The sequence below is a fragment of the Haliotis cracherodii genome, unplaced genomic scaffold (assembly GCF_022045235.1).
Source record: "Haliotis cracherodii isolate W230 unplaced genomic scaffold, xgHalCrac1.p SCAF_1, whole genome shotgun sequence".
In the NCBI taxonomy this organism is placed as follows: Eukaryota; Metazoa; Mollusca; class Gastropoda; order Lepetellida; family Haliotidae; genus Haliotis; species Haliotis cracherodii.
In genome coordinates this window covers 19,247,692-19,256,775 of record NW_027266264.1, presented here as the reverse complement: position 1 = coordinate 19,256,775, position 9,084 = coordinate 19,247,692, and the positions used below count along the sequence as shown (strand labels likewise).

The following is a 9,084-nucleotide window of genomic DNA, read 5'->3' as shown; positions in this document are numbered from 1 at the left end:
CCCAATTGCGTGGATCGATGCTCATGATGTCAATCACTGGATTGTCTGGTTCAGACTCGATTATTGTAGGCCGCCGTCATATAGCTGAACTGTAATATTGCGGAGTTTGGCGTTAAACAACAAACTAACAACAACAACTAAAAACGTAATATTAACTTTATTTAACATGCGTATTTTTTAGGATGTTGATTTAATTGTAAATAAAAGCGACAAAATCTTTCCATTATCATGGGAAATCTTGCAACAAGCCTAGGCTAGTTACTATGGGCCAATTTCCCCATGGAAGGTGGAGTCCATTGTATGATTTTGACTGTCATAAGCATGTGTTTATGAATCACTCTCAAATAGAATCGTTGGGTTCCTTATGTGACTGTACTTTTTGAAGTCATGATGTCTCCCATATGTTTTTTGGAGACTCAAAACTAAAGTTTGAGAGTCACGTTGAATATTATTGCACTTACACAGTGATCGATTATTGCAGAGGTGGCAATCCAATGCACAGTTAGTTATAAGTGTAAGGGAGACAACTCATGTCTGAACAGATCCAGACAAACAGGTTCTTTTGCTGGTTGGTTGGATGGTTGTTTAACGCCGTACTCAGCAATATTCCTGCTATATGACGGCGGTCTGTAAATAATCGAATCTGGACTAGACAATTCAGTGATTGGCATCATGAGCATCGACCCACGCAATTGGTAGGTTGGTTTCATAGTAAAATAAAACTGAGATTAAGTTTTAGCCAGCTAAAGAGACCCGTGAAGATCCGGATTAAATAGATCTTCACCAACCCATGCTTGCCGTAAAAGGCGACTATGCTTGTCGTAAAAGGCGACTAACGGGATCGGGTGGTCAGGCTCGCTGACTTGGTTGATGCATGTCATCGTTATCTCAAATTCGTAGATAGATGTTCATGATATGAATCACTGGATTGTCTGGTCCAGATTCGATTATTTCCAGACCGTCGTCATATAGCTGGAATATTGCTGCGTATGGCATTAAACAAAAAAAATCATATTTAGATCTGTGCATAAAGATAAAAAAAACCTCAAGACTGCATGACAAGAGGGAGGACTTCAACTTTCCAAAAGTAAACTTTCCCTTCATGTTGAACAATATTTCAGCAGCTTTAGCCTTCAGTGTCAACATTTTACAACTTCTGGCGTACTGCTATGCATGCTCTTTTGAAGATTTCAAACAACGCCATGCGACTCTTGCTCGAAAGGTGTTTGATCAGGTTAACAACGTTCAAGGTCTCAATAAAGCTTTCAAAACGTTCAGTTTAAAAAAATGTGGAAGGCATTTTCATGATTGATGCATCAGTGACAAAAAATATGTCTGATGCCATTTCCTATTTTGACTTGTACCATATGTTCCTGTGTTTTATTTTCAGATGAACATTTTACTTGCCTTCGCGAACACCTACTATAATCACTATAGTCCAATTGCCTGCAACCTCTAATTTCAGATATGCGTTCACGAGATTTGACCGTCCACAAAGCTGCTTATCACAGAAAAAACTTCCAACCATTTGATTTGACTCGATTGGTTCTCCTTGTATTGTGAATGTGTGACGAATTTCTTTATCACTCATGAGATTTTATACATGCAATGACCTGGATGCATGGGTAATCATGGCTAAGTGCTTGTGATTATCATGTACGATTCTGAAACATCCTTGGCAATTTTATTTTAGTGTTATTTTTCATGGTGCGCATGATTTGTTTTTCGCTAGTATTCTATCAATAATCCATTTATTGATATCACCAACTTTTATCACAAAATCAATTTTATAATATCCTAAAATAATCATTTATGTTATAAACAATATTTTGATGTATATTCCTTTGGGATGGGTTAATGATGATTAAAATGTATTTTGTGATTTCAATAATTCCTTTTAAGATATCGTTTAACAGAATTTGTGATATCACTTATTCAATTTGTGATATTTTATATAAAAAAAGAAGTTTTAAATGTCATTACACTGCATGTGTGATACATATATTCCCATTTCACAATAACTACAACCTGAACATAGTGGATTAGGATTTTAGGGAGCTTATGATATAGTTAACTAAATAACATACAACGCTAACTCTTGAAACTAATTATTAATAATTCACACAGAGACACAAAGAATATATTAATAAATTCAAATGGGTGATAAAGGTGACAGACCGACAATGTCGTTGACAAATAGTATATTTACTTCGGTGTGCGGGAGAATTAGTTATTTTCGTGAACCAAGAAGAAAGTTACGGATACCACAAATGTTTAGATATCAATAAAGTACATTTCGAAAGTTGTTTTCGAAATCTGTCAGTTAATAATGTTATAAATAACTGTATAATTCACTTTGTTAAACTAATTGTATTGATGGATATTTTAGAATACATCCGTTTTATTAATCTAGAAAACTGTACTGGTCGACAGGAGAGAAAATTAAGTCAACAATCTCGAGGTACAGCCCGAATGTTGAAATTCGGAGCTGCATTTGTAATGCCTATTATTCCTTTGAGAGGAGGCAGCGTGCCTTTGTCTGGCAGGATGTGGAACCTCTGGATGATGGACGTTATGAACAGGAATAACTCCATTTGAGCAAGGGACTCACCAAGACACTTTCGGCGACCTGCAAGTCGTAAACATCACAGATAAAATTTATTCGCATAGACATACAGCATGTTAATAAACGTTTATGAGACTAGGAAAGGTTAATTTTAATTTTATTTTATTACACTGTACACGTGTATATATTGGATATAATCGAGTCATGGAATATAATTCGTTGGGCATTTTCTAAAAAATGAAATTGAGGTATATTTTTAGGAAACGAAGCAAAGGTAAATGTGAGCTATTGCATAAAATGATGTTTTGGAAAATACATCAGTTAGATATATATTTACCGAGAGAGAAGGGGATACATTCCTCTCGTTTTTTAAATTTCCCTTCGTCATCCAGAAAACGATCAGGCCTGAAGGTTTTTGGATCCCCCCACACAGCCGGATCTTGAAGAACGGACTCTAAGTCGGTGATGACCGTCACTCCCTTTGGGAACGTGTAGCCATGGAAAAGGACATCTTTGGACACAGAGTGGGGAATCCCAGTGGGAACAATGTCGGAACACCGCTGTACCTCAGTAATGGTGGCAGTGACGTAGTTAAGGCTGGTCTTGTCCTTCATGGAAGGTCGCCTACTAAGCCCGATGTGTTCTTGGATCTCCCGGAAACACTTCTCCTGTACTTCCGGGTAATGGAGGAAGTAAAGAAGAGTCCAGCGGATAGTGGTGCCAGTTGTCTCGGTCCCACCAATAAACAGATCAAACATCGACATCTTTAGATGACCCACTGGAATAGCAAAATGAAAGCACTCTAAAGGACCTAAGTCATGATGCTTGTGCATTTAAAGGGGCTGAAGAATACTTGTACCACAGAAATAAATACATTTCATCAGTAACTCGAGTGAGTTAGGTTTCATGCCGTTTTCAGCATTTTCCATTTTTTCTTCGGCAGGGTAATAATCATACATGAACCGATTGTACCGATGTCGGGAATTGAACCAGAGTATATAGCGTGACAAGCCAACGTTTTGACAACAGGGTAAACTCCGCCGTGCTAACATAACTAAAACCCTACTCGTCAGAATGTTAAAGGGACAACATAAACATTCACAATTTTCTCCCCCAAACAATCCAATAAACTTGCTTTGATAAATAGACAAATAGAAGTATAACCAGCCTACACTTTTAACACTTGTCTACAAGTAGCGGGGTAGTTACGTACTGTCAAACGTCTCGTCTCCCTGTCCACGACGTCGCATCTCCCTGAAGTAGGCTGTTATGAAGTCGTCCACGTTGTCTACGTCGAAATTGTCTATGTGTTCCTCAATGTTCTTTATTATTTCTTCATCATCAATTGTATGTTTCATGTTCATTAGTTTCTTGAAGCTGAAAACGTCTCCAGGCAGATATCGAACCTCAGGAAATGAATTCAAAACCTTCCCTGTGCCCAGCGTTTCACAAATTTCGTCCATCATTTTAAGGAATTTTAAGAATCGTGGATCAGTGTATTCAAATCTTTTGCCAAAACACATTGAACAGAGGGTGTTAGCCATCGCATTATGGACAAGACGTTTACATTCAAAGGCATCACCGCCCCAGTCGTCAATCACTTTCATAAAATCCGATAACTCCTCTTGTATGTTGGCTTCCAAAAACGACTTTCCCATCCCAAACTCTCGGAGGGTAGTCAGGGCAAATTTCCTCTGCTGCTTCCAGTGGGAACCAGATGTGTGGGCGATTCCTTAAAAGATAATGAACCATACAGGGTACTTGTTATGCTTATCATTCTTGTGTGGACGAGTGAGTGAGTGAGTTTATGCTTTACGTAACATCGGCAATATTTCAGCCATATCGTGACGACTTGTGTGGACGAAAAATGGTTGCAAGCTTACAGGTAGTGGAATCCCTAAATTGTAGGAAAAGTGTTTCAGTTATCACACGATCTTGTTATAACGACAGTTAATTTACCACCAGGGCCCCGTTTGACAAGACTGTCGTAATTTTTTGTTGAACTTAGGGTCTTATGACTGCGCTACGATCGCGTTTTGAAACGAAGCCGTTGCTTATACATCAGATATCGCTTGTGGGCGATCAAAACATATGTACATGGTCGTTCAAAAGCTGCTCAAGGCCCGTGAAAATCGAGGTAGAATAGGTCTTCAGCAACCTATGCTTGACGTAAATGGCGACTATGCTTGTAAGGCGACGCCTTTGATCACAAGGACAGCACTCTCATTTGACCTTTACAGTTTTGATAATCGGTCATGTTGTTTGTCTGTAAATAAATGCGACAAAAACTTTTCCCTATTCAAAAGACTCGATTGTCCGATTCCGGCTATATCGGTAGCATGTATTTCTGCTGTCGTTGGGGTTAACCATGCATCTTGCTTTAGAAATGATCAAAATGCACCACTGCATACACGACTGCAACCGCACATGTATTTGTAACGTAATGAATGATTGAGTGAGTGGAGTGCAATACCCCTTTGCAGAGTAATTAATTTGTATCCTGGTGTGACAACCGAAAGAGACAGGTAAGCCTAAAGTTATGCAGGTCTTCGATCGTCACTTACAACACGCGCAGGGGTATATTCATATATCCTGATAAACCAACGACCATAAGCAAGACTTTTTTTCGTTTTGAACCTACGAAAATAGGACATTGGCACGTCATAGGGCTAATCAGCAGAGGGTCGAACGCGCCCACGGGATATCATCAGTATGAGACGTACATTGTTGTTGTACATAATGTTTTAACCATCGATTTATTTTACGGAAAATTATTTCCGTGACCGGTGGCATCCGTGTTGAGTGGAGGTCAAGGACATTACGATTTAGACCATTACTCACGACGGCAGCGTCTGGGACATACCGACCAGTTAAGCGAACACCAGGTGTCGCCAATGTAAGGTTAATGATCCGTGACTAAAGGTCACTATGCCAACCACTTAGAGTTTCTCTCCATATGACACGGACCCGTGAAGATTCCGGGTTAGAATAGGTCATCAGCAACCCATACTTGCCGTTAAAGGCGACTATGCTTGAATGTCGTAAAAGGCGACAAACGGGATCGGGTGGTCAGGCTCACTGACTTGGTTGATACATGTCATCGATCCCAATTGTGTGGATCGATGCTCATGATGTCAATCACTGGATTGTCTGGTCCAGACTCGATTATTTTACAGACCGCCGTCATATAGCTGGAATATTGCTGAATGCAGCGTTAAACAACGAACAAACAAAACAAAAAAAATCTTCATATGACAGAGATTAGGGTATGAATACCCGTTTGACGTTTGCTCCACGTAATGTTTGCTTACCTTTCCTCCCAGCATAGAAATCGGTCATAAAAGAGTAGGGCCTGTCTGAGAAAACATCGCCGTTCTTGACGAGTGCGTCTTTGATGACGTTGTAACCGCTGAGAACAATCAGTGGCCGGTTGAAGACGTACACGCTGAAGATGTCGCCGTACTGACGTCGCAGTTTGCTGAATGTCACCCTGGGGTCTGCGTCCATGGAGAGGATGTTGCCCACTATTGGTAAGAGAGGGGGGCCGGGGGGAAGACCAGGGGGACGCCGCGTTGACAGCCATATGAGAAGAAATACCGTGATGAACACCACTACCAAAGACGTATTGAACAGCATCAATCCCACAAGGAGCGTTGTAGCGGCCAATGTTGCAGCAGAGCTTGGATTAAACATTTTGTGGCCCGATGGTGTCACCCTTTAAATATGAAATTGAATCAAGTGCAGAGCTCTTGAATGAATGAGGTTACACGATAACCATAGGATATGTGCTCAGGTGAGGAAGTAAGACAGGACTCGCGTGATTCGTGCATGTTACACTGATTCGTGTGTTGATGGCAAATGTACGAAGCTGAATTTTATATTGGGTGCATAACAGTTGAACTGTAGAACTGAATATTTCGTAGGTGGATAACGAATATGTATGATCATTGCTTATTTTAAATGTGTGTACTTAATGTGTATAATGGTTGTTTATATTAAATGTCTACAACGATTGAGTACACTCAATGTGTATAACGATTGTTTATATTAAATGTTTACAACGATTGAGTACACTAAATGTGTATAACGATTGTTTATATTAAATGTCTACAACGATTGAGTACACTAAATGTGTATAACGATTGTTTATATTAAATGTCTACAACGATTGAGTACACTAAATGTGTATAATGGTTGTTTATATTAAATGTCTACAACGATTGAGTACACTAAATGTGTATAACGGTTGTTTATATTAAATGTCTACAACGATTGAGTACACTAAATGTGTATAACGGTTGTTTTTATTAAATGTCTACAACGATTGAGTACACTAAATGTGTATAACGATTGTTTATATTAAATGTCTACAACGATTGAGTACACTAAATGTGTATAACGGTTGTTTATATTAAATGTCTACAACGATTGAGTACACTAAATGTGTATAACGGTTGTTTTTATTAAATGTCTACAACGATTGAGTACACTAAATGTGTATAACGATTGTTTATATTAAATGTCTATAACGATTGAGTACACTAAATGTGTATAATGGTTGTTTATATTAAATGTCTACAACGATTGAGTACACTAAATGTGTATAATGGTTGTTTATATTAAATGTCTACAACGATTGAGTACACTAAATGTGTATAACGGTTGTTTATATTAAATGTCTACAACGATTGAGTACACTAAATGTGTATAACGGTTGTTTTTATTAAATGTCTACAACGATTGAGTACACTAAATGTGTATAACGATTGTTTATATTAAATGTCTACAACGATTGAGTACACTAAATGTGTATAACGGTTGTTTATATTAAATGTCTACAACGATTGAGTACACTAAATGTGTATAACGGTTGTTTTTATTAAATGTCTACAACGATTGAGTACACTAAATGTGTATAACGATTGTTTATATTAAATGTCTATAACGATTGAGTACACTAAATGTGTATAATGGTTGTTTATATTAAATGTCTACAACGATTGAGTACACTAAATGTGTATAACGATTGTTTCTATTAAATGTCTACAACGATTGAGTACACTAAATGTGTATAACGGTTGTTTATATTAAATGTCTACAACGATTGAGTACACTAAATGTGTAGAACGATTGTGTGTTTTAAATGTATCTCCTAAATGCATATTGAAAAGGAAAACAGATCTATGCTATGTCGCAAGGTAAAACATACCTGCACACTTGACCGCAAATGAATCACACAATCGACTCCTGCCTGCCCGGCGACGACCCCAACATACAGAAAGTGTGTTATCACTTGCGTCTGGACTGTAGGTCATTACATGACCCGTCTATCGCGAGGTTATGTGAAGGCTCCAACTCAACGATCTGTCTGTTCAATAAAACAATAAAACAAAATAGTCCCACAGTAGGTTTTAACGTGGTACTGGTGGCCCAGACGCATTCATTACCACAAGTCGGTTTGGTCATGATCCTAGGTTCGAATCCCGTATTATCCAGATTTTGTTTTTGGTTTGTTGGTACAATAACCCCTGCTGGTGGGTTTCACCTAAACCATCTAGGACCTGAATTACTGACAGTAAGGGCTGATTCCTTGGCACATAAGATCCCCACCATCCCAGGCTTGTTATTGCGAGCCACGACTAATATTATGACGGAGTGGTTAAAATACGTAAGTTGTCTGACTCATCGTTTCCCATACTATCAAACGCTGACCCAAATCTGCTGTGTCGATTACGTTGATAAACGTAACCTTAGATTTCCACCCAAAATAGTGTTAAATTAATTAGTGATTGAAGATAGTGGATTGGCTGATAATCATCTCTGTCCTTCAAGAACATTGTGCATTTAGTGTGTCGTGTTTCAGTTATCTGGGTGAGTGGTGCCAAAATGTTTAGACCCAACTGACAGTTTGGCACATCTATTCTGCAGAAGAACAATACACACATCTTTCTGACAATTATTTGTCAAGAAGACAACTGATCATGCTTACGTGATAATTGTCCTATTTCAGTTAACTGGATGATGACTGCATGATCAGTATATTGAAAATGAAACAGTCAGAGATGACCTTGCCACCAGTCAATGAGGGAGAGTACTTATGTACAACCCTCTCCTCCAACGGACAAATGTGCAGGTTGATGGCACAATTGTACAAGCATCATCTTATGAATAACCGTGATCGAATCAACTCAAGCCCGAAGTGATGCAGGTCTCACACATTGACCACTTCGGTGAAACCCACGACCATGGGTATGGTGCTGACAAACCTAGAAACAAAATCGGGGCGAACCGGGATTCGAGCCAACAAATATAGGTTTCTGGCGTGCCCAAGGGACGCAACTCTGCTCTGCGCGGCTCCTCAGACGACTGGGCCACCCGTGCCCCCTCATCCCTTGTAAACATTGAGTGCGGTGGCACTCTTGTTCCTCAAAACATGCATGGTTAAATTAGGGTGAGGGTACCCCTTTAATATTCTTCCACTAATACTACTGCAAACATATTTGGGACATGTACATGTA

At 39.0% G+C, this 9,084-nt stretch overlaps 1 protein-coding gene across 1 annotated transcript; it reads right to left on the bottom strand.

Moving 5' to 3' along the window:
* Positions 1-987: 987 nt before the first annotated feature.
* LOC139461351 (cytochrome P450 2J4-like) lies at positions 988-7,885 on the bottom strand. The gene is made up of 5 exons (XM_071242968.1): positions 7,776-7,885; positions 5,878-6,281; positions 3,780-4,298; positions 2,904-3,344; positions 988-2,629 (listed from the first exon to the last, which is right to left on the bottom strand). Exons 2-5 carry the CDS (start codon positions 6,257-6,259, stop codon positions 2,448-2,450), a joined length of 1,524 nt encoding a protein of 507 aa, XP_071099069.1. The 5' UTR covers positions 6,260-6,281; positions 7,776-7,885; the 3' UTR covers positions 988-2,447.
* Between the last annotated feature and the right edge of the window lie 1,199 nt (positions 7,886-9,084).